At 49.3% G+C, this 27,166-nt stretch overlaps 3 protein-coding genes across 3 annotated transcripts; all 3 read left to right on the top strand.

Moving 5' to 3' along the window:
• Positions 1–22: 22 nt before the first annotated feature.
• LOC119946687 lies at positions 23–8,642 on the top strand. The gene is made up of 2 exons (XM_038768105.1): positions 23–577; positions 8,459–8,642. The coding sequence occupies exons 1-2, from the start codon at positions 83–85 to the stop codon at positions 8,570–8,572; spliced, it is 609 nt and encodes a 202-aa protein (XP_038624033.1). The 5' UTR covers positions 23–82; the 3' UTR covers positions 8,573–8,642.
• Positions 8,643–8,675: 33 nt separating this feature from the next.
• LOC119946677 lies at positions 8,676–17,304 on the top strand. The gene is made up of 2 exons (XM_038768095.1): positions 8,676–9,227; positions 17,124–17,304. Exons 1-2 carry the CDS (start codon positions 8,736–8,738, stop codon positions 17,235–17,237), a joined length of 606 nt encoding a protein of 201 aa, XP_038624023.1. The 5' UTR covers positions 8,676–8,735; the 3' UTR covers positions 17,238–17,304.
• Positions 17,305–17,340: 36 nt separating this feature from the next.
• Positions 17,341–25,696, top strand: LOC119946667. Its single transcript, XM_038768087.1, has 2 exons — positions 17,341–17,892; positions 25,513–25,696. The coding sequence occupies exons 1-2, from the start codon at positions 17,401–17,403 to the stop codon at positions 25,624–25,626; spliced, it is 606 nt and encodes a 201-aa protein (XP_038624015.1). The 5' UTR covers positions 17,341–17,400; the 3' UTR covers positions 25,627–25,696.
• The last annotated feature ends 1,470 nt before the right edge of the window (positions 25,697–27,166 follow it).

The raw sequence follows: 27,166 nt of genomic DNA, 5'->3' as shown, positions 1-27,166 counted from the left end.
GGTGGGGGGGAGAAAAAACCAAATCGCACTCCTTTTTCGTTTTCTGGTACCCAATCGGTCGCCCTGAAGGAAGCTCGCCGAGATGAGGCGGGAAGCGTTTGAAGGGCTGGCCCCAATCAAGAGCAGCCTTATCGTCGTCGTCGTCGTCGTCGTCGTCATTCTCACTGCACGAAGGGGAACGCCGGGGTCAAGGGGCGGCGGGAAGGCCTTCTTCCTCTTCGCCCCTCGTTCCCTCCGGAGGAGAGGGATGGGTCCGGCGTGGCCGGAGGCCGCGGGTGGAGGGCCGGGCCGGAGGAGAGGGATGGCAGGGCCCGGCGGCCCGGGATTGACTCCGAAAGCCAACGCTTGCCATCTCGGCTTCGCCGACAAAGATGGCACCCGCGAATGGGGTTGGGAAGATCAGCGGGCCTTCGTCTCCGAGCGGGCGAGCGTCCTCTATTTGAGTTCGGCCAAGGGGCCGTCCTCTAGCCGAGTCCGTCGGAGGGGTCGGCTTCCCCCCTCCCGGGAAGGCGAGCCATCAAACCGACAATCCCGCGAGAGATCTGGAGAACGAGGGCCCGGATTTCCCGACAGATTGGTACGTGGGACGCGCGCACACGCACACACACACACACACACACGATTTTTGCCACTCCACGTCCTCCCGTTTCGCGTACACGAAGGGACGACACGACCGTCGTCTATTTTAAACACGATGCCACGGGGGACGTCATCTAGGCTCCCTGATTTTCGTAGCGCCTTTTTCCACACCGGCCGGCGGGAGGTCTGCAATAAATAGCATTTGCCATAGGCCGGTGTGGTCGTGCGTGGGTCTGTCGGTGCGATGGAGAGAGCCGGGAAGCGGGAGGACGGGGCCGGAGGGAATCGGGAAGAATCTGCGGCGCACGCGGGCGGGGAAGAGCACGGGGCCGAGCGAGGCCTCCGGGGCAACGGGTTCCAAGCCCACGTCACCCATTAATAATAATAATAATACTAATGGTATCTATCAAGCGCTTACTATGTGCAAAGCACCGTTCCATCGGATTTATTGAGCGCTTACCGTGTGCGGAGCACTGGACTAAGCGCTTGGAAGGTACGATTCAGCGACGGCGAGAGACCGTCCCCGCCCGCGACGGGCTCACGGTCTAAAAGCGGAGGAGACAGCAAAAGAAGGAGACAGGCATCAATATAAATAGAATAAATAATGGGGCGTGGTCTTGGTCGCAGTTATTGAGCGCTTACGGTGTGCAGAGCACTGTACCAAGCGCTTGGAAAGTGCGATTCAGCAACGGAGACAGTCCCTGCCTGCAGCGGGCTTACAGGCTATGGTGGGGGGAGACGGACATCAAAAGAAGGAAACAGGCATCGATGACATCAATATGAATAGAATAAATAAATAACGTTGGCCCTGGGCGGTGGTCATTCACTCAGTCTAGTCCCCTTCTAGACTGTGAGCCCACTGTTGGGTAGGGACCGTCTCTACGGGTTGGCAACTTGGACTTCCCAAGCGCTTAGTACAGTGGTCTGCACACAGTAAGCGCTCAACAAATACGATCGATCGATGAAGAACAGTGCTTTGCACGTCATAGTAAGCGCTTCATAAATGCCATCCGAAAAAAAAAAAAAGGAACCCAGGCTTTGGAGTCGGAGGTCATGGGTTCAAATCCCGGCTCCGCCAAATGTCAGCTGTGTGACTTTGGGCCAGTCGCTTCTCTGTGCCTCAGTTCCCTCATCTGTAAAATGGGGATTAAGACTGTGAGGCCCCCGTGGGACAATCTCTGATCACCTTGTAACTTCCCTAGCGCTTAGAACAGTGCTTTGCACACAGTAAAGTGCTTAATAAATGCCATTATTGTTGTTCTTATTATTTATTGAGCGCTTATTGTGTGCAGTAAACGCTTGGAAAGTACAATTCAGCAACATTCATTCATTCATTCAATGGTATTTATTGAGCGCTTACTGTGTGCAGAGCACTGTACTAAGCGCTTGGGAAGTCCAAGTTGGCAACATCTAGAGACGGTCCCTGCCCGACAGCGGGCTCGCAGTCTAGAAGGGGGAGACGGACAACCAAACCCAACTCTATATGTTGCCCGCTTGTACTTCCCAAGCGCTTAGTCCAGTGCTCTGCACACAGTGAGCGCTCAGTAAATACGATCGATTGATTGATTGATGTGGACGGGTGTCAAGTCGTCAGAATAAATAGAAGTAAAGCCAGATGGATATCAAGCAATCATACTTATTGAGCACTTACTGTGTGCAGAGCACTGTGCTAAGCGCTCGGGAAGTCCAAGTTGGCAACACATAGAGACGGTCCCTACCCAACAGTGGGCTCACAGCCTAGAAGGGGGAGATAGAGCACAAAACAAAACATATTAACAAAATAGAATAGATATGGACGAGTAAAATAAATAAATCAATATCAGAGACAATCCCTGCCCAACAGCAAGCTTCCAGTCTAGAAGGGGGGGAGACAAACAACAATGCAAGTAGACGACAGGCATCAATAACATCAATCAATCGATCAATCGTATTTATTGAGCGCTTCCTGTGTGCAGAGCACTGGACTAAGCGCTTGGGAAGTCCAAGTCGGCAACATACAGAGGCGGTCCCTACCCGACAGCGGGCTCACAGTCTAGGACGGGGAGACAGAGAACAAAACAAAACATATTAACAAAATAAAATAAATGGAATGAATGTGTACAAATCGAATCAGAGTTCATTCATTCAATCGTATTTATTGAGCGCTTCCCGTGTGCAGAGCACTGGACTAAGCGCTTGGGAAGTCCAAGTTGGCAACATCTAGAGGCGGTCCCTACCCAACAGTGGGCTCACGGTCTAAAAGGGGGAGACAGACAACAAAACCAAACACCTTTCCTCCTTCCCTTCCCCACAGCACCTGTATAGATGTATATATGTTTGTACATATTTATGACTCTGTTTACTTATTTGTTTATTTTACTTGTACATATCTATTCTATCGATTTTATTTCGTTAATATGTTTGGTTTTGTTCTCTGTCTCCCCCTCCTAGACTGCGAGCCCACTGTTGGGTAGGGACCGTCTCTGTATGTTGCCAACTTGTGCTGCCCAAGCACTTAGTACAGTGCTCTGCACACAGTAAGTGCTCAATAAATGCAATTGATTGATCGATTCATTGCTCCAGCTTCCAGACTGTGAGCCCACTGTTGGGCAGGGACCGTCTCTATATGTTCCCAACTTCTACTTCCCAAGCGCTTAGTACAGTGCTCTGCACACAGTAAGCGCTCAATAAATGCGATTAAATGAAAATGAAATGAAATAAATGACCACCTCTAGATGTTGCCGACTTGGACTTCCCAAGCGCTTAGCACAGTGCTCTGCGCACAGTAAGCGCTCAATAAATGCGATGGAGTGAATGAGAGTCAGGCCTGGACGTGAGGCTGGCCGGGGCAGACCAGGGCACAGAGAAGAAGCAGCGTGGCTCAGTGGGAAGAGCCCAGGCTTGGGAGTCGGAGGTCACGGGTTCAAATCCCGGCTCCGTGACTTGGGGCAAGTCACTTCACTTCTCTGGGCCTCAGTTCCCTCACCTGGAAAACGGGGATGAAGACCGTGAGCCCCCCGTGGGACAACCTGATTCATTCATTCATTCATTCAGTCGTATTTATTGAGTGCTTACTGTGTGCAGAGCACTGGACTAAGAAGCACTTGGGAATACACCCTGATCACCTTGTAACCTCCCCCCGGCGCTTAGAACAGTGCTTTGCACATAGTAAGTGTTTAATAAATGCCATAATTATTATTATTATTCTTCTTCTTCTTCTTCTCCGGGCCTCAGTTCCCTCATCTGGAAAATGGGGATGAAGACCGTGAGCCCCCTGTGGGGCAACCTGACTCATTCATTCATTCATTCATTCATTCAATCGTATTTATTGAGCGCTTACTTTGTGCAGAGCACTGGACTAAGCGCTTGGGAATACACCCTGATCACCTCGTAACCTCCCCCCAGCGCTTCGAACAGTGCTTTGCACATAGTAAGCGCTTAATAAATGCCATCATCATTATTATTATTATCGTTATCATTATTACTTCCCTTCTCTCTGCCTCAGTTCCCTTATTAGAGAAGCAGCATGGCTCAGTGGAAAGAGCCTGGGCTTTGGAGTCAGAGGTCATGGGTTCAAATTCCAGCTCTGCCAATTGCCAGCTGTGTGACTTTGGGCAAGTCACTTAACTTCTCTGGGCCTCAGTTCCCTCATCTGGGAACTGGGTAAAATGGGGATGAAGACTGTGAGCCCAGAGAAGGTGGCATCCCCGCTCTGCCCCCGGGCCTGCTCCGTGATCTCGGGTGGGTCATTTCCCTTCTCCGGGCCTCGATTTCCTCATCTGTGAAAGGAGAAGACGATGCCCGCTCTCCTCCCCTGCCGGGCCTCTCCCCCAGGGTTGGGGGGGCAGGGACTGCATCCCAGACTGTGAGCCCACTGTTGGGTAAGGACCGTCTCTATATGCTGCCAACTTGTACTTCCCAAGCGCTTAGTCCAGTGCTCTGCACACAGTAAGCGCCCAATAAATACGATTGAATGAATGAATGAATGATCCGGTGCCCGCCCGGGGCCGTATGCAGAATAAATGCTCAGTGGAAACCAAAACTCCAAACTATTAGCTCGGGGTTTTTTGTTTCTTTTTTTGCGGTACTCATTAAGCACGTACGAAGTTCCAGGAGCTGTAATAATAATAATGATAATGGCATTTATTAAGCGCTTACTATGTGCCAAGCACTGTTCTAAGCACGGGGGAGGTTACAAGGTGATCAGGTTGCCCCACGGGGGGCTCACAATCTTAACCCCCATTAAGCACGTACGAAGTTCCAGAGCCGTAACAATAATAATCAATCAATCAATCGTATTTATTGAGCGCTTACCGTGTGCAGAGCACTGGACTAAGCGCTTGGGAAGTACAAGATATCGAGACGGTCCCTACCCAACAGTGGGCTCACAGTCTAGATAATAATGGCATTTATTAAGCACTTACTATGTGCCAAGCGCTGTTCTAAGCGCTGGGGAGGATACAAGGTGATCAGATTGTCCCACGGGGGGCTCACAGTCTTAACCCCCATTAAGCACATACGAAGTTCCAGAGCTGTAATAATAATAATAATAATGGCATTTACTAAGCGCTTACTATGTGCAAAGCACTGTTCTAAGCGCTGGGGAGGTTTCAAGCTGATCAGATTGTCCCACGGGGGGCCTCACAGTCTTAACCCCCATTAAGCACGTACAAAGTTCCAGGGCTGTAATAATAATAATAATAATAATAATAATAGCATTTATTAAGCGCTTACCATGTGCAAAGCACTGTTCTAAGCGCTGGGGAGGTTACAAGGTGATCAGGTTGTCCCACGGGGGGATCTCAGTCTTCATCCCCATTAAGCATTTATGAAGTTCCACAGCTGTAATAATAATCATAATAATACTAATAATGACATTTATTAAGTGCTTACTATGTGCCAAGCACTGTTCTAAGCGCTGGGGAGGTTACAAGGTGATCAGATTGTCCCACGGGGGGCTCACAGTCTTAACCCCCATTAAGCACGTATCAATCACTCAATCACTCAATCGTATTTATTGAGCGCTTACTGTGTGCAGAGCACTGTACTAAGCGCTTGGGAAGTCCAAGTTGGCAACATCTAGAGACGGTCCCTACCCGACAGTGGGCTTACAGTCTAGAAGGGGGAGACGGAGAACAAAACCAAACATATTAACAAAATAAAATCAATAGAATAGATATGTACAAGTCAAATAAATAAATTGAGTAATAAATCTGTACAAACATATATACATATATACAGGTGATGTGGGGAAGGGAAGGAGGCAAGACGGTGGGGATGGAGGGGGGGGACGAGGTTCCAGAGCTGTAATAATAATAATGGCATTGATTAAGTGCTTACTATGTGCCAAGCACGGTTCTAAGCGCTGGGGAGGTTACAAGGTGATCAGATTGTCCCACGGGGAGCTCACAGTCTTCATCCCCATTAAGCACATACGAAGTTCCAGAGCTGTAATAATAATGATAATAATAATAATAATAATAATAATAATAGTAATGGTATTTATTAAGCGCTTAATATGTGCAAAGCACTGTTCTGAGCGCTGGGGAGGTTACAAGATGATCAGATTGTCCCACGGGGGGCTCACAGTCTTAACCCCCATTTTACAGATGAGGCAACTGAGGCACAGAGAAGTGACTTCATTCAATTGTATTTATTGAGCGCTTACTGGTGTGCAGAGCACTGTACTAAGCGCTTGGGAAGTCCAAGTTGGCAACATCTAGAGACGGTCCCTACCCAACAGCGGGCCAAAGTCACCCAGCTGACAGTTGACGGAGCCGGGATTTGAACCCATTCATTCATTCATTCAGCCAGTCATATTTATTGAGCGCTTACTGTGTGCAGAGCACTGGACCAAGAGCTTGGGAAGTGCAAGTCGGCAACCGATAGAGACGGTCCCTACCCATCGATTCATTCATTCATTCAATCGTATTTATTGAGCGCTTACCGTGTGCAGAGCACTGGACTAAGCGCTTGGGAAGTACAAAAGTCGGCAACATCTAGAGACGGTCCCTACCCGACAGCGGGCTCACAGTCGTGAAGGGGGAGACAGACGACAAAATAAAACATGGGGACGGGTGTCAAGTCATCAGAATAAATAGAAATACAACTGACCTCTGACTCCGAAGCCCGGGCTCTTTCCACTGAGCTCCGCTGCTTCCCCGCTTAACTCCGTTGCATCGTCCTCTCCCCAGAGCGTAGTAAGCACTCAATTCATTCATTCAATCGTATTTATTGAGCGCTTACTGTGTGATGATGGTGATGGTATTTGTTAAGCGCTTACCATGTGCACAGCACTGTTCTAAGCGCTGGGAAAATCCAATTGGGCAACAGATAATAATAATAATGATGATGGTATTTGTTAAGTGCTTACTATGTGCACAGCACTGTTCTAAGAGCTGGGAAAGTCCAATTGGGCAACAGATAATAATGATAATGATGATGGTATTTGTTAAGTGCTTACTATGTGCAAAGCACTGTTCTAAGCGCTGGGAAAGTCCAATTGGGCAACAGATAATAATAATAATGCAGAGCACTGTACTAAGCGCTTGGGAAATCCAAGTTGGCAACATCTGGAGACGGTCCGTACCCAACAGCGGGCTCACTGTCTAGAAGGGGGAGACAGACAACCAAACCAAACATATTAACAAAATAAAATAAATTGAATAAATATGGACAGGTAAAATAAGTCAATAAATAGAGTCATCAATCATCATCAATCATCAATCGTATTTATTGAGTGCTTACTGTGTGCAGAGCACTGTTCTAAGTGCTGGGAAAGTCCAATTTGGCAACAGATAATAATAATAATAATAATAATGCAGAGCACTGTACTAAGCGCTTGGGAAATCCAAGTTGGCAACATCTAGAGACGGTCCGTACCCAACAGCGGGCTCACTGTCTAGAAGGGGGAGACAGACAACAAAACCAAACATATTAACAGAATAAAATAAACTGAATAAAGATGGACAAGTAAAATAAGTCAATAAATAGAGTAATCAATCATCATCAATCATCAATCGTATTTATTGAGTGCTTCCTGTGTGCAGAGCACTGGACTAAGCGCTTAGGAAGTCCAAGTTGGCAACATATAGAGACGGTCCCTACCCAGCGGTGGGCTCACAGTCTAGAAGGGGGAGACGGAGAACAAAACCAAACATATTAACAGAATGAAATAAATAGAATAAATATGTACAAGTCAAATAAATCAATAAATGGCAGCGTGGCTCAGTGGAAAGAGCCCGGGCTTTGGAGTCAGAGGTCATGGGTTCGAATCCTGGCTCCGCCACATGTCTGCTGTGTGACCTAGGGCAAGTCACTTAACTTCTCTGAGCCTCGGCTCCCTCATCTGTAAAATGGGGATTAGGACTGTGAGCCCCACGTGGGACAACTTGATCACCTTGTATTCCCCCCCCCCCCCCAGCGCTTAGAACAGTGCTCTGCACATAGTAAGCGCTTAACAAATGCCATCGTTATTATTTTTATTAAATAGAGTAATAAATCCGTACAAACATATATACATATATACAGTTGCTGTGGGGAAGGGAAGGAGGTAGACTGTGAGCCCACTGTTGGGTAGGGACTGTCTCTCTATGTTGCCAACTTGTACTTCCCAAGGGCTCAGTCCAGTGCTCTGCACACAGGAAGCGCTCAATAAATACGATCGATTGATTGATTGAGGTAAGGCGGGGGGGGATGGAGAGGGGGAGGAGGGCAATCGATCGCATTTATTGAGCGCTTACTGTGTGCAGAGCACTGTATTAAGAGCTTGGGAAGTCCAAGTTGGCAACCTAGAGAGACGGTCCCTACCCAACGGTGGGCTCACAATAAATGCCCTCGATCGCTTACAACTCCCCGAATGAGGTCCAGCGGTCACCTTCGCCTCTCCTCCTCCCCTCAGGACACCGAAGGCAGCTCCGAACTGCAGGAGATCATGCGTCGCCGCAAAGAGAAGATCGCGGCGGCGGGCAGCGACTCCGGGGTGGAGTCCTTCGACGAAGGAAGCGGCCACTGACCGCCCCTCGGTTTCCCCCCGGGCCTCGTCGCGCCGCGTTCGGTTTTTAGGAAGCCACGGGAAAGCTGGGGGGGGGTGGGGGGGGTGGGGGAGAAAAAACCAAATCGCACTCCTTTTTCGTTTTCTGGTACCCAATCGGTCGCCCTGAAGGAAGCTCGCCGAGATGAGGCGGGAAGCGTTTGAAGGGCTGGCCCCAATCAAGAGCAGCCTTATCGTCGTCGTCGTCGTCGTCGTCATTCTCACTGCACGAAGGGGAACGCCGGGGTCAAGGGGCGGCGGGAAGGCCTTCTTCCTCTTCGCCCCTCGTTCCCTCCGGAGGAGAGGGATGGGTCCGGCGTGGCCGGAGGCCGCGGGTGGAGGGCCGGGCCGGAGGAGAGGGATGGCAGGGCCCGGCGGCCCGGGATTGACTCCGAAAGCCAACGCTTGCCATCTTGGCTTCGCCGACAAAGATGGCACCCGCGAATGGGGTTGGGAAGATCAGCGGGCCTTGGTCTCCGAGCGGGCGAGCGTCCTCTATTGGAGTTCGGCCAAGGGGCCGTCCTCTAGCCGAGTCCGTCGGAGGGGTCGGCTTCCCCCCTCCCGGGAAGGCGAGCCATCAAACCGACAATCCCGCGAGAGATCTGGAGAACGAGGGCCCGGATTTCCCGACAGATTGGTACGTGGGACGCGCGCACACACGCACACACACACACACACGATTTTTGCCACTCCACGTCCTCCCGTTTCGCGTACACGAAGGGACGACACGACCGTCGTCTATTTTAAACACGATGCCACGGGGGACGTCATCTAGGCTCCCTGATTTTCGTAGCGCCTTTTTCCACACCGGCCGGCGGGAGGTCTGCAATAAATAGCATTTGCCATAGGCCGGTGTGGTCGTGCGTGGGTCTGTCGGTGCGATGGAGAGAGCCGGGAAGCGGGAGGACGGGGCCGGAGGGAATCGGGAAGAATCTGCGGCGCACGCGGGCGGGGAAGAGCACGGGGCCGAGCGAGGCCTCCGGGGCAACGGGTTCCAAGCCCACGTCACCCATTAATAATGATAATAATAATGGTATCTATCAAGCGCTTACTATGTGCAAAGCACCGTTCGATCGGATTTCTTGAGCGCTTACCGTGTGCGGAGCACTGGACTAAGCGCTTGGAAGGTACGATTCAGCGACGGCGAGAGACCGTCCCCGCCCGCGACGGGCTCACGGTCTAAAAGCGGAGGAGACAGCAAAAGAAGGAGACAGGCATCAATATAAATAGAATAAATAATGGGGCGTGGTCTTGGTCGCAGTTATTGAGCGCTTACGGTGTGCAGAGCACTGTACCAAGCGCTTGGAAAGTGCGATTCAGCAACGGAGACAGTCCCTGCCTGCAGCGGGCTTACAGGCTATGGTGGGGGGAGACGGACATCAAAAGAAGGAAACAGGCGTCGATGACATCAATATGAATAGAATAAATAAATAACGTTGGCCCTGGGCGGTGGTCACTCACTCAGTCTAGTCCCCTTCTAGACTGTGAGCCCACTGTTGGGTAGGGACCGTCTCTACGGGTTGGCAACTTGGACTTCCCAAGCGCTCGGTACAGTGGTCTGCACACAGTAAGCGCTCAACAAATACGATCGATCGATGGAGAACAGTGCTTGGCACATCATAGTAAGCGCTTCATGAATGCCATCCGAAAAAAAAAAAAAGGAACCCAGGCTTTGGAGTCGGAGGTCATGGGTTCAAATCCCGGCTCCGCCAAATGTCAGCTGTGTGACTTTGGGCCAGTCGCTTCTCTGTGCCTCAGTTCCCTCATCTGTAAAATGGGGATTAAGACTGTGAGGCCCCCGTGGGACAATCCGATCACCTTGTAACTTCCCTAGCGCTTAGAACAGTGCTTTGCACATACTAAAGTGCTTAATAAATGCCATTATTATTGTTCTTATTATTTATTGAGCGCTTATTGTGTGCAGTAAACGCTTGGAAAGTACAATTCAGCAACATTCATTCGTTCATTCAATGGTATTTATTGAGCGCTTACTGTGTGCAGAGCACTGTACTGAGCGCTTGGGAAGTCCAAGTTGGCAACATCTAGAGACGGTCCCTGCCCGACAGCGGGCTCGCAGTCTAGAAGGGGGAGACGGACAACCAAACCCAACTCTATATGTTGCCCGCTTGTACTTCCCAAGCGCTTAGTCCAGTGCTCTGCACACAGTAAGCGCTCAATAAATACGATCGATTGATTGCTTGATGTGGACGGGTGTCAAGTCGTCAGAATAAATAGAAGTAAAGCCAGATGGATATCAAGCAATCATACTTATTGAGCACTTACTGTGTGCAGAGCACTGTACTGAGCGCTCGGGAAGTCCAAGTTGGCAACACATAGAGACGGTCCCTACCCAACAGTGGGCTCACAGCCTAGAAGGGGGAGATAGAGCACAAAACAAAACATATTAACAAAATAGAATAGATATAGACGAGTAAAATAAATAAATCAATATCAGAGACAATCCCTGCCCAACAGCAAGCTTCCAGTCTAGAAGGGGGGAGACAAACAACAATGCAAGTAGACGACAGGCATCAATAACATCAATCAATCAATCAATCAATCAATCGTATTTATTGAGCGCTTCCTGTGTGCAGAGCACTGGACTAAGCGCTTGGGAAGTCCAAGTCGGCAACATACAGAGGCGGTCCCTACCCGACAGCGGGCTCACAGTCTAGGACGGGGAGACAGAGAACAAAACAAAACATATTAACAAAATAAAATAAATGGAATAAATATGTACAAATCAAATCAGAGTTCATTCATTCAATCGTATTATTTATTGAGCGCTTCCCGTGTGCAGAGCACTGGACTAAGCGCTTGGGAAGTCCAAGTTGGCAACATCTAGAGGCGGTCCCTACCCGACAGTGGGCTCACGGTCTAAAAGGGGGAGACAGACAACAAAACCAAACACCTTTCCTCCTTCCCTTCCCCACAGCACCTGTATAGATGTATATATGTTTGTACATATTTATGACTCTGTTTACTTATTTGTTTATTTTACTTGTACATATCTATTCTATCGATTTTATTTCGTTAATATGTTTGGTTTTGTTCTCTGTCTCCCCCTTCTGGACTGTGAGCCCACTGTTGGGTAGGGATTGTCTCTATATGTTGCCAACTTGTGCTGCCCAAGCACTTAGTACAGTGCTCTGCACACAGTAAGTGCTCAATAAATGCAATTGATTGATCGATTCATTGCTCCAGCTTCCAGACTGTGAGCCCACTGTTGGGCAGGGACCGTCTCTATATGTTCCCAACTTCTACTTCCCAAGCGCTTAGTACAGTGCTCTGCACACAGTAAGCGCTCAATAAATGCGATTAAATGAAAATGAAATGAAATAAATGACCACCTCTAGATGTTGCCGACTTGGACTTCCCAAGCGCTTAGCACAGTGCTCTGCGCACAGTAAGCGCTCAATAAATGCGATGGAGTGAATGAGAGTCAGGCCTGGACGTGAGGCTGGCCGGGGCAGACCAGGGCACAGAGAAGAAGCAGCGTGGCTCAGTGGGAAGAGCCCAGGCTTGGGAGTCGGAGGTCACGGGTTCAAATCCCGGCTCCGTGACTTGGGGCAAGTCACTTCACTTCTCTGGGCCTCAGTTCCCTCACCTGGAAAACGGGGATGAAGACCGTGAGCCCCCCGTGGGACAACCTGATTCATTCATTCATTCATTCAATCGTATTTATTGAGTGCTTACTGTGTGCAGAGCACTGGACTAAGAAGCACTTGGGAATACACCCTGATCACCTTGTAACCTCCCCCCGGCGCTTAGAACAGTGCTTTGCACATGGTAAGTGTTTAATAAATGCCATAATTATTATTATTATTATTATTATTATTATTCTCCGGGCCTCAGTTCCCTCATCTGGAAAATGGGGATGAAGACCGTGAGCCCCCTGTGGGGCAACCTGACTCATTCATTCATTCATTCATTCATTCAATCGTATTTATTGAGCGCTTACTTTGTGCAGAGCACTGGACTAAGCGCTTGGGAATGCACCCTGATCACCTCGTAACCTCCCCCCAGCGCTTCGAACAGTGCTTTGCACATAGTAAGCGCTTAATAAATGCCATCATCATTATTATTATTATCGTTATCATTATTACTTCCCTTCTCTCTGCCTCAGTTCCCTTATTAGAGAAGCAGCATGGCTCAGTGGAAAGAGCCTGGGCTTTGGAGTCAGAGGTCATGGGTTCAAATTCCAGCTCTGCCAATTGCCAGCTGTGTGACTTTGGGCAAGTCACTTCACTTCTCTGGGCCTCAGTTCCCTCATCTGGGAACTGGGTAAAATGGGGATGAAGACTGTGAGCCCAGAGAAGGTGGCATCCCCGCTCGGCCCCCGGGCCTGCTCCGTGATCTCGGGTGGGTCATTTCCCTTCTCCGGGCCTCGATTTCCTCATCTGTAAAAGGAGAAGACGATGCCCGCTCTCCTCCCCTGCCGGGCCTCTCCCCCAGGGTTGGGGGGCAGGGACTGCATCCCAGACTGTGAGCCCACTGTTGGGTAAGGACCGTCTCTAGATGCTGCCAACTTGTACTTCCCAAGCGCTTAGTCCAGTGCTCTACACACAGGAAGCGCTCAATAAATACGATTGAATGAATGAATGAATGAATGATCCGGTGCCCGCCCGGGGCCGTATGCAGAATAAATGCTCAGTGGAAACCAAAACTCCAAACTCTTAGCTCGGGGTTTTTTGTCTTTTGTTTCTTTTTTTGCGGTACTCATTAAGCACGTACGAAGTTCCAGGAGCTGTAATAATAATAATAATGATAATGGCATTTATTAAGCGCTTACTATGTGCCAAGCACTGTTCTAAGCACGGGGGAGGTTACAAGGTGATCAGGTTGCCCCACGGGGGGCTCACAATCTTAACCCCCATTAAGCACGTACGAAGTTCCAGAGCCGTAACAATAATAATCAATCAATCAATCGTATTTATTGAGCGCTTACCGTGTGCAGAGCACTGGACTAAGCGCTTGGGAAGTACAAGATATCGAGACGGTCCCTACCCAACAGTGGGCTCACAGTCTAGATAATAATGGCATTTATTAAGCACTTACTATGTGCCAAGCGCTGTTCTAAGCGCTGGGGAGGATACAAGGTGATCAGATTGTCCCACGGGGGGCTCACAGTCTTAACCCCCATTAAGCACATACGAAGTTCCAGAGCTGTAATAATAATAATAATAATGGCATTTACTAAGCGCTTACTATGTGCAAAGCACTGTTCTAAGCGCTGGGGAGGTTTCAAGCTGATCAGATTGTCCCACGGGGGGCCTCACAGTCTTAACCCCCATTAAGCACGTACAAAGTTCCAGGGCTGTAATAATAATAATAATAATAATAATAATAGCATTTATTAAGCGCTTACCATGTGCAAAGCACTGTTCTAAGCGCTGGGGAGGTTACAAGGTGATCAGGTTGTCCCACGGGGGGATCTCAGTCTTCATCCCCATTAAGCATTTATGAAGTTCCACAGCTGTAATAATAATCATAATAATACTAATAATGACATTTATTAAGTGCTTACTATGTGCCAAGCACTGTTCTAAGCGCTGGGGAGGTTACAAGGTGATCAGATTGTCCCACGGGGGGCTCACAGTCTTAACCCCCATTAAGCACGTATCAATCACTCAATCACTCAATCGTATTTATTGAGCGCTTACTGTGTGCAGAGCACTGTACTAAGCGCTTGGGAAGTCCAAGTTGGCAACATCTAGAGACGGTCCCTACCCGACAGTGGGCTTACAGTCTAGAAGGGGGAGACGGAGAACAAAACCAAACATATTAACAAAATAAAATCAATAGAATAGATATGTACAAGTCAAATAAATAAATTGAGTAATAAATCTGTACAAACATATATACATATATACAGGTGATGTGGGGAAGGGAAGGAGGCAAGACGGTGGGGATGGAGGGGGGGACGAGGTTCCAGAGCTGTAATAATAATAATGGCATTGATTAAGTGCTTACTATGTGCCAAGCACGGTTCTAAGCGCTGGGGAGGTTACAAGGTGATCAGATTGTCCCACGGGGAGCTCACAGTCTTCATCCCCATTAAGCACATACGAAGTTCCAGAGCTGTAATAATAATGATAATAATAATAATAATAATAATAATAATAGTAATGGTATTTATTAAGCGCTTAATATGTGCAAAGCACTGTTCTGAGCGCTGGGGAGGTTACAAGATGATCAGATTGTCCCACGGGGGGCTCACAGTCTTAACCCCCATTTTACAGATGAGGCAACTGAGGCACAGAGAAGTGACTTCATTCAATTGTATTTATTGAGCGCTTACTGGTGTGCAGAGCACTGTACTAAGCGCTTGGGAAGTCCAAGTTGGCAACATCTAGAGACGGTCCCTACCCAACAGCGGGCCAAAGTCACCCAGCTGACAGTTGACGGAGCCGGGATTTGAACCCATTCATTCATTCATTCAGCCAGTCATATTTATTGAGCGCTTACTGTGTGCAGAGCACTGGACCAAGAGCTTGGGAAGTGCAAGTCGGCAACCGATAGAGACGGTCCCTACCCATCGATTCATTCATTCATTCAATCGTATTTATTGAGCGCTTACCGTGTGCAGAGCACTGGACTAAGCGCTTGGGAAGTACAAAAGTCGGCAACATCTAGAGACGGTCCCTACCCGACAGCGGGCTCACAGTCGTGAAGGGGGAGACAGACGACAAAATAAAACATGGGGACGGGTGTCAAGTCATCAGAATAAATAGAAATACAACTGACCTCTGACTCCGAAGCCCGGGCTCTTTCCACTGAGCTCCGCTGCTTCCCCGCTTAACTCCGTTGCATCGTCCTCTCCCCAGAGCGTAGTAAGCACTCAATTCATTCATTCAATCGTATTTATTGAGCGCTTACTGTGTGATGATGGTGATGGTATTTGTTAAGCGCTTACCATGTGCACAGCACTGTTCTAAGCGCTGGGAAAATCCAATTGGGCAACAGATAATAATAATAATGATGATGGTATTTGTTAAGTGCTTACTATGTGCACAGCACTGTTCTAAGAGCTGGGAAAGTCCAATTGGGCAACAGATAATAATGATAATGATGATGGTATTTGTTAAGTGCTTACTATGTGCAAAGCACTGTTCTAAGCGCTGGGAAAGTCCAATTGGGCAACAGATAATAATAATAATGCAGAGCACTGTACTAAGCGCTTGGGAAATCCAAGTTGGCAACATCTGGAGACGGTCCGTACCCAACAGCGGGCTCACTGTCTAGAAGGGGGAGACAGACAACCAAACCAAACATATTAACAAAATAAAATAAATTGAATAAATATGGACAGGTAAAATAAGTCAATAAATAGAGTCATCAATCATCATCAATCATCAATCGTATTTATTGAGTGCTTACTGTGTGCAGAGCACTGTTCTAAGTGCTGGGAAAGTCCAATTTGGCAACAGATAATAATAATAATAATAATAATGCAGAGCACTGTACTAAGCGCTTGGGAAATCCAAGTTGGCAACATCTAGAGACGGTCCGTACCCAACAGCGGGCTCACTGTCTAGAAGGGGGAGACAGACAACAAAACCAAACATATTAACAGAATAAAATAAACTGAATAAAGATGGACAAGTAAAATAAGTCAATAAATAGAGTAATCAATCATCATCAATCATCAATCGTATTTATTGAGTGCTTCCTGTGTGCAGAGCACTGGACTAAGCGCTTAGGAAGTCCAAGTTGGCAACATATAGAGACGGTCCCTACCCAGCGGTGGGCTCACAGTCTAGAAGGGGGAGACGGAGAACAAAACCAAACATATTAACAGAATGAAATAAATAGAATAAATATGTACAAGTCAAATAAATCAATAAATGGCAGCGTGGCTCAGTGGAAAGAGCCCGGGCTTTGGAGTCAGAGGTCATGGGTTCGAATCCTGGCTCCGCCACATGTCTGCTGTGTGACCTAGGGCAAGTCACTTAACTTCTCTGAGCCTCGGCTCCCTCATCTGTAAAATGGGGATTAGGACTGTGAGCCCCACGTGGGACAACTTGATCACCTTGTATTCCCCCCCCCCCCCAGCGCTTAGAACAGTGCTCTGCACATAGTAAGCGCTTAACAAATGCCATCGTTATTATTTTTATTAAATAGAGTAATAAATCCGTACAAACATATATACATATATACAGTTGCTGTGGGGAAGGGAAGGAGGTAGACTGTGAGCCCACTGTTGGGTAGGGACTGTCTCTCTATGTTGCCAACTTGTACTTCCCAAGGGCTCAGTCCAGTGCTCTGCACACAGGAAGCGCTCAATAAATACGATCGATTGATTGATTGAGGTAAGGCGGGGGGGGGATGGAGAGGGGGAGGAGGGCAATCGATCGCATTTATTGAGCGCTTACTGTGTGCAGAGCACTGTATTAAGAGCTTGGGAAGTCCAAGTTGGCAACCTAGAGAGACGGTCCCTACCCAACGGTGGGCTCACAATAAATGCCCTCGATCGCTTACAACTCCCCGAATGAGGTCCAGCGGTCACCTTCGCCTCTCCTCCTCCCCTCAGGACACCGAAGGCAGCTCCGAACTGCAGGAGATCATGCGTCGCCGCAAAGAGAAGATCGCGGCGGCGGGCAGCGACTCCGGGGTGGAGTCCTTCGACGAAGGAAGCGGCCACTGACCGCCCCTCGGTTTCCCCCCGGGCCTCGTCGCGCCGCGTTCGGTTTTTAGGAAGCCACGGGAAAGCTGGGGGGGGTGGGGGGGGGTGGGGGAGAAAAAACCAAATCGCACTCCTTTTTCGTTTTCTGGTACCCAATCGGTCGCCCTGAAGGAAGCTCGCCGAGATGAGGCGGGAAGCGTTTGAAGGGCTGGCCCCAATCAAGAGCAGCCTTATCGTCGTCGTCGTCGTCGTCGTCATTCTCACTGCACGAAGGGGAACGCCGGGGTCAAGGGGCGGCGGGAAGGCCTTCTTCCTCTTCGCCCCTCGTTCCCTCCGGAGGAGAGGGATGGGTCCGGCGTGGCCGGAGGCCGCGGGTGGAGGGCCGGGCCGGAGGAGAGGGATGGCAGGGCCCGGCGGCCCGGGATTGACTCCGAAAGCCAACGCTTGCCATCTTGGCTTCGCCGACAAAGATGGCACCCGCGAATGGGGTTGGGAAGATCAGCGGGCCTTGGTCTCCGAGCGGGCGAGCGTCCTCTATTGGAGTTCGGCCAAGGGGCCGTCCTCTAGCCGAGTCCGTCGGAGGGGTCGGCTTCCCCCCTCCCGGGAAGGCGAGCCATCAAACCGACAATCCCGCGAGAGATCTGGAGAACGAGGGCCCGGATTTCCCGACAGATTGGTACGTGGGACGCGCGCACACGCGCACACACACACACACACGATTTTTGCCACTCCACGTCCTCCCGTTTCGCGTACACAAAGGGCCGACACGACCGTCGTATATTTGAAACACGATGCCACGGGGGACGTCATCTAGGCTCCCTGATTTTCGTAGCGCCTTTTTCCACACCGGCCGGCGGGAGGTCTGCAATAAATAGCATTTGCCATAGGCCGGCGTGGTCGTGCGTGGGTCTGTCGGTGCGATGGAGAGAGCCGGGAAGCGGGAGGACGGGGCCGGAGGGAATCGGGAAGAATCTGCGGCGCACGCGGGCGGGGAAGAGCACGGGGCCGAGCGAGGCCTCCGGGGCAACGGGTTCCAAGCCCACGTCACCCATTAATAATAATAATAATAATGGTATCTATCAAGCGCTTACTATGTGCAAAGCACCGTTCCATCGGATTTATTGAGCGCTTACCGTGTGCGGAGCACTGGACTAAGCGCTTGGAAGGTACGATTCAGCGACGGCGAGAGACCGTCCCCGCCCGCGACGGGCTCACGGTCTAAAAGCGGAGGAGACAGCAAAAGAAGGAGACAGGCATCAATATAAATAGAATAAATAATGGGGCGTGGTCTTGGTCGCAGTTATTGAGCGCTTACGGTGTGCAGAGCACTGTACCAAGCGCTTGGAAAGTGCGATTCAGCAACGGAGACAGTCCCTGCCTGCAGCGGGCTTACAGGCTATGGTGGGGGGAGACGGACATCAAAAGAAGGAAACAGGCGTCGATGACATCAATATGAATAGAATAAATAAATAACGTTGGCCCTGGGCGGTGGTCACTCACTCAGTCTAGTCCCCTTCTAGACTGTGAGCCCACTGTTGGGTAGGGACCGTCTCTACGGGTTGGCAACTTGGACTTCCCAAGCGCTCGGTACAGTGGTCTGCACACAGTAAGCGCTCAACAAATACGATCGATCGATGGAGAACAGTGCTTGGCACGTCATAGTAAGCGCTTCATGAATGCCATCCGAAAAAAAAAAAAAAGGAACCCAGGCTTTGGAGTCGGAGGTCATGGGTTCAAATCCCGGCTCCGCCAAATGTCAGCTGTGTGACTTTGGGCCAGTCGCTTCTCTGTGCCTCAGTTCCCTCATCTGTAAAATGGGGATTAAGACTGTGAGGCCCCCGTGGGACAATCCGATCACCTTGTAACTTCCCTAGCGCTTAGAACAGTGCTTTGCACATAGTAAAGTGCTTAATAAATGCCATTATTATTGTTCTTATTATTTATTGAGCGCTTATTGTGTGCAGTAAACGCTCGGAAAGTACAATTCAGCAACATTCATTCGTTCATTCAATGGTATTTATTGAGCGCTTACTGTGTGCAGAGCACTGTACTGAGCGCTTGGGAAGTCCAAGTTGGCAACATCTAGAGACGGTCCCTGCCCGACAGCGGGCTCGCAGTCTAGAAGGGGGAGACGGACAACCAAACCCAACTCTATATGTTGCCCGCTTGTACTTCCCAAGCGCTTAGTCCAGTGCTCTGCACACAGTAAGCGCTCAATAAATACGATCGATTGATTGCTTGATGTGGACGGGTGTCAAGTCGTCAGAATAAATAGAAGTAAAGCCAGATGGATATCAAGCAATCATACTTATTGAGCACTTACTGTGTGCAGAGCACTGTACTGAAGCGCTCGGGAAGTCCAAGTTGGCAACACATAGAGACGGTCCCTACCCAACAGTGGGCTCACAGCCTAGAAGGGGGAGATAGAGCACAAAACAAAACATATTAACAAAATAGAATAGATATAGACGGAGTAAAATAAATAAATCAATATCAGAGACAATCCCTGCCCAACAGCAAGCTTCCAGTCTAGAAGGGGGGGAGACAAACAACAATGCAAGTAGACGACAGGCATCAATAACATCAATCAATCAATCAATCAATCAATCGTATTTATTGAGCGCTTCCTGTGTGCAGAGCACTGGACTAAGCGCTTGGGAAGTCCAAGTCGGCAACATACAGAGGCGGTCCCTACCCGACAGCGGGCTCACAGTCTAGGACGGGGAGACAGAGAACAAAACAAAACATATTAACAAAATAAAATAAATGGAATAAATATGTACAAATCAAATCAGAGTTCATTCATTCAATCGTATTATTTATTGAGCGCTTCCTGTGTGCAGAGCACTGGACTAAGCGCTTGGGAAGTCCAAGTTGGCAACATCTAGAGGCGGTCCCTACCCGACAGCGGGCTCACGGTCTAAAAGGGGGAGACAGACAACAAAACCAAACACCTTTCCTCCTTCCCTTCCCCACAGCACCTGTATAGATGTATATATGTTTGTACATATTTATTACTCTGTTTACTTCTTTGTTTATTTTACTTGTACATATCTATTCTATTCGATTTTATTTCGTTAATATGTTTGGTTTTGTTCTCTGTCTCCCCCTTCTAGACTGCTGAGCCCACTGTTGGGTAGGGACCTGTCTCTGTATGTTGCCAACTTGTGCTGCCCAAGCACTTAGTACAGTGCTCTGCACACAGTAAGTGCTCAATAAATACAATTCGATTGATCGATTCATTGCTCCAGCTTCCAGACTGTGAGCCCACTGTTGGGTAGGGACCGTCTCTATATGTTCCCAACGTCTACTTCCCAAGCGCTTAGTACAGTGCTCTGCACACAGTAAGCGCTCAATAAATGCGATTAAATGAAAATGAAATGAAATAAATGACCATCTCTAGATGTTGCCGACTTGGACTTCCCAAGCGCTTAGCACAGTGCTCTGCGCACAGTAAGCGCTCAATAAATGCGATGGAGTGAATGAGAGTCAGGCCTGGACGTGAGGCTGGCCGGGGCAGACCAGGGCACAGAGAAGAAGCAGCGTGGCTCAGTGGGAAGAGCCCAGGCTTGGGAGTCGGAGGTCACGGGTTCAAATCCCGGCTCCGTGACTTGGGGCAAGTCACTTCACTTCTCTGGGCCTCAGTTCCCTCACCTGGAAAACGGGGATGAAGACCGTGAGCCCCCCGTGGGACAACCTGATTCATTCATTCATTCATTCAGTCGTATTTATTGAGTGCTTACTGTGTGCAGAGCACTGGACTAAGAAGCACTTGGGAATACACCCTGATCACCTTGTAACCTCCCCCCGGCGCTTAGAACAGTGCTTTGCACATGGTAAGTGTTTAATAAATGCCATAATTATTATTATTATTATTATTATTATTCTCCGGGCCTCAGTTCCCTCATCTGGAAAATGGGGATGAAGCCCGTGAGCCCCCTGTGGGGCAACCTGACTCATTCATTCATTCATTCATTCATTCAATCGTATTTATTGAGCGCTTACTTTGTGCAGAGCACTGGACTAAGCGCTTGGGAATGCACCCTGATCACCTCGTAACCTCCCCCCAGCGCTTCGAACAGTGCTTTGCACATAGTAAGCGCTTAATAAATGCCATCATCATTATTATTATTATCGTTATCATTATTACTTCCCTTCTCTCTGCCTCAGTTCCCTTATTAGAGAAGCAGCATGGCTCAGTGGAAAGAGCCTGGGCTTTGGAGTCAGAGGTCATGGGTTCAAATTCCAGCTCTGCCAATTGCCAGCTGTGTGACTTTGGGCAAGTCACTTCACTTCTCTGGGCCTCAGTTCCCTCATCTGGGAACTGGGTAAAATGGGGATGAAGACTGTGAGCCCAGAGAAGGTGGCATCCCCGCTCGGCCCCCGGGCCTGCTCCGTGATCTCGGGTGGGTCATTTCCCTTCTCCGGGCCTCGATTTCCTCATCTGTAAAAGGAGAAGACGATGCCCGCTCTCCTCCCCTGCCGGGCCTCTCCCCCAGGGTTGGGGGGCAGGGACTGCATCCCAGACTGTGAGCCCACTGTTGGGTAAGGACCGTCTCTAGATGCTTGCCAACTTGTACTTCCCAAGCGCTTAGTCCAGTGCTCTACACACAGGAAGCGCTCAATAAATACGATTGAATGAATGAATGAATGAATGATCCGGTGCCCGCCCGGGGCCGTATGCAGAATAAATGCTCAGTGGAAACCAAAACTCCAAACTCTTAGCTCGGGGTTTTTTGTCTTTTGTTTCTTTTTTTGCGGTACTCATTAAGCACGTACGAAGTTCCAGGAGCTGTAATAATAATAATAATGATAATGGCATTTATTAAGCGCTTACTATGTGCCAAGCACTGTTCTAAGCACGGGGGAGGTTACAAGGTGATCAGGTTGACCCACGGGGGGCTCACAATCTTAACCCCCATTAAGCACGTACGAAGTTCCAGAGCCGTAACAATAATAATCAATCAATCAATCGTATTTATTGAGCGCTTACCGTGTGCAGAGCACTGGACTAAGCGCTTGGGAAGTACAAGATATCGAGACGGTCCCTACCCAACAGTGGGCTCACAGTCTAGATAATAATGGCATTTATTAAGCACTTACTATGTGCCAAGCGCTGTTCTAAGCGCTGGGGAGGATACAAGGTGATCAGATTGTCCCACGGGGGGCTCACAGTCTTCACCCCCATTAAGCACATACGAAGTTCCAGAGCTGTAATAATAATAATAATAATGGCATTTACTAAGCGCTTACTATGTGCAAAGCACTGTTCTAAGCGCTGGGGAGGTTTCAAGCTGATCAGATTGTCCCACGGGGGGCCTCACAGTCTTAACCCCCATTAAGCACGTACAAAGTTCCAGGGCTGTAGTAATAATAATAACAATAATAATAATAATAATAGCATTTCTTAAGCGCTTACCATGTGCAAAGCACTGTTCTAAGCGCTGGGGAGGTTACAAGGTGATCAGGTTGTCCCACGGGGGGATCTCAGTCTTCATCCCCATTAAGCATTTATGAAGTTCCACGGCTGTAATAATAATAATAATAATAATACTAATAATGACATTTATTAAGTGCTTACTATGTGCCAAGCACTGTTCTAAGCGCTGGGGAGGTTACAAGGTGATCAGATTGTCCCACGGGGGGCTCACAGTCTTAACCCCCATTAAGCACGTATCAATCACTCAATCACTCAATCGTATTTATTGAGCGCTTACTGTGTGCAGAGCACTGGACTAAGCGCTTGGGAAGTCCAAGTTGGCAACATCTAGAGACGGTCCCTACCCGACAGTGGGCTTACAGTCTAGAAGGGGGAGACAGAGAACAAAACCAAACATATTAACAAAATAAAATCAATAGAATAGATATGTACAAGTCAAATAAATAAATTGAGTAATAAATCTGTACAAACATATATACATATATACAGGTGATGTGGGGAAGGGAAGGAGGTAAGACGGTGGGGATGGAGGGGGGGGACGAGGTTCCAGAGCTGTAATAATAATAATGGCATTGATTAAGTGCTTACTATGTGCCAAGCACTGTTCTAAGCGCTGGGGAGGTTACAAGGTGATCAGGTTGTCCCACGGGGAGCTCACAGTCTTCATCCCCATTAAGCACATACGAAGTTCCAGAGCTGTAATAATAATAATAATAATAATAATAATAATAGTAGTAATGGTATTTATTAAGCGCTTAATATGTGCAAAGCACTGTTCTAAGCGCTGGGGAGGTTACAAGATGATCAGATTGTCCCACGGGGGGCTCACAGTCTTAACCCCCATTTTACAGATGAGGCAACTGAGGCACAGAGAAGTGACTTCATTCAATTGTATTCATTGAGCGCTTACTGGTGTGCAGAGCACCGTACTAAGCGCTTGGGAAGTACAAGTTGGCAACATCTAGAGACGGTCCCTACCCAACAGCGGGCCAGAGTCACCCAGCTGACAGTTGACGGAGCCGGGATTTGAACCCATTCATTCATTCATTCAGCCAGTCATATTTATTGAGCGCTTACTGTGTGCAGAGCACTGGACCAAGAGCTTGGGAAGTGCAAGTCGGCAACCGATAGAGACGGTCCCTACCCATCGATTCATTCATTCATTCAATCGTATTTATTGAGCGCTTACCGTGTGCAGAGCACTGGACTAAGCGCTTGGGAAGTCCAAAAGTCGGCAACATCTAGAGACGGTCCCTACCCGACAGCGGGCTCACAGTCGTGAAGGGGGAGACAGACGACAAAATAAAACATGGGGACGGGTGTCAAGTCATCAGAATAAATAGAAATACAACTGACCTCTGACTCCGAAGCCCGGGCTCTTTCCACTGAGCTCCGCTGCTTCCCCGCTTAACTCCGTTGCATCGTCCTCTCCCCAGAGCGTAGTAAGCACTCAATTCATTCATTCAATCGTATTTATTGAGCGCTTACTGTGTGATGATGGTGATGGTATTTGTTAAGCGCTTACCATGTGCACAGCACTGTTCTAAGCGCTGGGAAAATCCAATTGGGCAACAGATAATAATAATAATGATGATGGTATTTGTTAAGTGCTTACTATGTGCACAGCACTGTTCTAAGAGCTGGGAAAGTCCAATTGGGCAACAGATAATAATGATAATGATGATGGTATTTGTTAAGTGCTTACTATGTGCAAAGCACTGTTCTAAGCGCTGGGAAAGTCCAATTTTTGGCAACAGATAATAATAATAATAATAATGCAGAGCACTGTACTAAGCGCTTGGGAAATCCAAGTTGGCAACATCTAGAGACGGTCCGTACCCAACAGCGGGCTCACTGTCTAGAAGGGGGAGACAGACAACAAAACCAAACATATTCACAAAATAAAATAAACTGAATAAATATGGACAAGTAAAATAAGTCAATAAATAGAGTAATCAATCATCATCAATCATCAATCGTATTTATTGAGTGCTTCCTGTGTGCAGAGCACTGGACTAAGCGCTTAGGAAGTCCAAGTCGGCAACATATAGAGACGGTCCCTACCCAGCGGTGGGCTCACAGTCTAGAAGGGGGAGACGGAGAACAAAACCAAACATATTAACAGAATGAAATAAATAGAATAAATATGTACAAGTCAAATAAATCAATAAATGGCAGCGTGGCTCAGTGGAAAGAGCCCGGGCTTTGGAGTCAGAGGTCATGGGTTCGAATCCTGGCTCCGCCACATGTCTGCTGTGTGACCTAGGGCAAGTCACTTAACTTCTCTGAGCCTCAGCTCCCTCATCTGTAAAATGGGGATTAGGACTGTGAGCCCCACGTGGGACAACTTGATCACCTTGTATCCCCCCCCCCCAGCGCTTAGAACAGTGCTCTGCACATAGTAAGCGCTTAACAAATGCCATCGTTATTATTTTTATTAAATAGAGTAATAAATCCGTACAAACATATATACATATATACAGTTGCTGTGGGGAAGGGAAGGAGGTAGACTGTGAGCCCACTGTTGGGTAGGGACTGTCTCTCTATGTTGCCAACTTGTACTTCCCAAGGGCTCAGTCCAGTGCTCTGCACACAGGAAGCGCTCAATAAATGCGATCGATTGATTGATTGATTGAGGTAAGGCGGGGGGGATGGAGAGGGGGAGGAGGGCAATCGATCGTATTTATTGAGCGCTTACTGTGTGCAGAGCACTGTATTAAGAGCTTGGGAAGTCCAAGTTGGCAACCTAGAGAGACGGTCCCTACCCAACGGTGGGCTCACGAGAAACGCCCTCGATCGCTTACAACTCCCCGAATGAGGTCCAGCGGTCACCTTCGCCTCTCCTCCTCCCCTCAGGACACCGAAGGCAGCTCCGAACTGCAGGAGATCATGCGTCGCCGCAAAGAGAAGATCGCGGCGGCGGGCAGCGACTCCGGGGTGGAGTCCTTCGACGAAGGAAGCGGCCACTGACCGCCCCTCGGTTTCCCCCCGGGCCTCGTCGCGCCGCGTTCGGTTTTTAGGAAGCCACGGGAAAGCTGGGGGGGGGTGGGGGGGGTGGGGGGAGAAAAAACCAAATCGCACTCCTTTTTCGTTTTCTGGTACCCAATCGGTCGCCCTGAAGGAAGCTCGCCGAGATGAGGCGGGAAGCGTTTGAAGGGCTGGCCCCAATCAAGAGCAGCCTTATCGTCGTCGTCGTCGTCGTCGTCATTCTCACTGCACGAAGGGGAACGCCGGGGTCAAGGGGCGGCGGGAAGGCCTTCTTCCTCTTCGCCCCTCGTTCCCTCCGGAGGAGAGGGATGGGTCCGGCGTGGCCGGAGGCCGCGGGTGGAGGGCCGGGCCGGAGGAGAGGGATGGCAGGGCCCGGCGGCCCGGGATTGACTCCGAAAGCCAACGCTTGCCATCTTGGCTTCGCCGACAAAGATGGCACCCGCGAATGGGGTTGGGAAGATCAGCGGGCCTTGGTCTCCGAGCGGGCGAGCGTCCTCTATTGGAGTTCGGCCAAGGGGCCGTCCTCTAGCCGAGTCCGTCGGAGGGGTCGGCTTCCCCCCTCCCGGGAAGGCGAGCCATCAAACCGACAATCCCGCGAGAGATCTGGAGAACGAGGGCCCAGATTTCCCGACAGATTGGTACGTGGGACGCGCGCACACACACACACACACACACGATTTTTGCCACTCCACGTCCTCCCGTTTCGCGTACACAAAGGGACGACACGACCGTCGTATATTTTAAACACGATGCCACGGGGGACGTCATCTAGGCTAACTGATTTTCGTAGCACCTTTTTCCACACCGGCCGGCGGGAGGTCTGCAATAAATAGTATTTGCCATAGGCCGGTGTGGTCGTGCGTGGGTCTGTCGGTGCGATGGAGAGAGCCGGGAAGCGGGAGGACGGGGCCGGAGGGAATCGGGAAGAATCTGCGGCGCACGCGGGCGGGGAAGAGCACGGGGCCGAGCGAGGCCTCCGGGGCAACGGGTTCCAAGCCCACGTCACCCATTAATAATAATAATAATAATGGTATCTATCAAGCGCTTACTATGTGCAAAGCACCGTTCGATCGGATTTATTGAGCGCTTACCGTGTGCGGAGCACTGGACTAAGCGCTTGGAAGGTACGATTCAGCGACGGCGAGAGACCGTCCCCGCCCGCGACGGGCTCACGGTCTAAAAGCGGAGGAGACAGCAAAAGAAGGAGACAGGCATCAATATAAATAGAATAAATAATGGGGCGTGGTCTTGGTCGTAGTTATTGAGCGCTTACTGTGTGCAGAGCACTGTACTAAGCGCTTGGAAAGTGCAATTCAGCAACGGAGACAGTCCCTGCCTGCAGCGGGCTTACAGGCTATGGTGGGGGGAGACAGACATCAAAAGAAGGAAACAGACGTCGATGACATCAATATGAATAGAATAAATAAATAACGTTGGCCCTGGGCGGTGGTCATTCACTCAGTCTAGTCCCCTTCTAGACTGTGAGCCCACTGTTGGGTAGGGACCGTCTCTATGGGTTGGC

This window comes from Tachyglossus aculeatus, chromosome 2 (genome assembly GCF_015852505.1).
Source record: "Tachyglossus aculeatus isolate mTacAcu1 chromosome 2, mTacAcu1.pri, whole genome shotgun sequence".
Taxonomy (NCBI): Eukaryota; Metazoa; Chordata; class Mammalia; order Monotremata; family Tachyglossidae; genus Tachyglossus; species Tachyglossus aculeatus.
The sequence above is the reverse complement of the archived record's forward strand: the minus strand, read 5'-3'. Positions and strand labels throughout refer to the sequence as shown.

What these genes read in the sequence shown, in the direction of transcription:
- LOC119946687 (XM_038768105.1), top strand. Translation starts at nt 83, where the DNA reads ATGAGGCGGGAAGCGTTTGAAGGGCTGGCCCCAATCAAGAGCAGCCTT. An exon ending in CCGGATTTCCCGACAGATTG is followed by an intron (nt 578 to 8,458) that starts GTACGTGGGACG and finishes TCCTCCCCTCAG; the next exon opens with GACACCGAAGGCAGCTCCGA.
- LOC119946677 (XM_038768095.1), top strand. Translation starts at nt 8,736, where the DNA reads ATGAGGCGGGAAGCGTTTGAAGGGCTGGCCCCAATCAAGAGCAGCCTT. An exon ending in CCGGATTTCCCGACAGATTG is followed by an intron (nt 9,228 to 17,123) that starts GTACGTGGGACG and finishes TCCTCCCCTCAG; the next exon opens with GACACCGAAGGCAGCTCCGA.
- LOC119946667 (XM_038768087.1), top strand. Translation starts at nt 17,401, where the DNA reads ATGAGGCGGGAAGCGTTTGAAGGGCTGGCCCCAATCAAGAGCAGCCTT. An exon ending in CCGGATTTCCCGACAGATTG is followed by an intron (nt 17,893 to 25,512) that starts GTACGTGGGACG and finishes TCCTCCCCTCAG; the next exon opens with GACACCGAAGGCAGCTCCGA.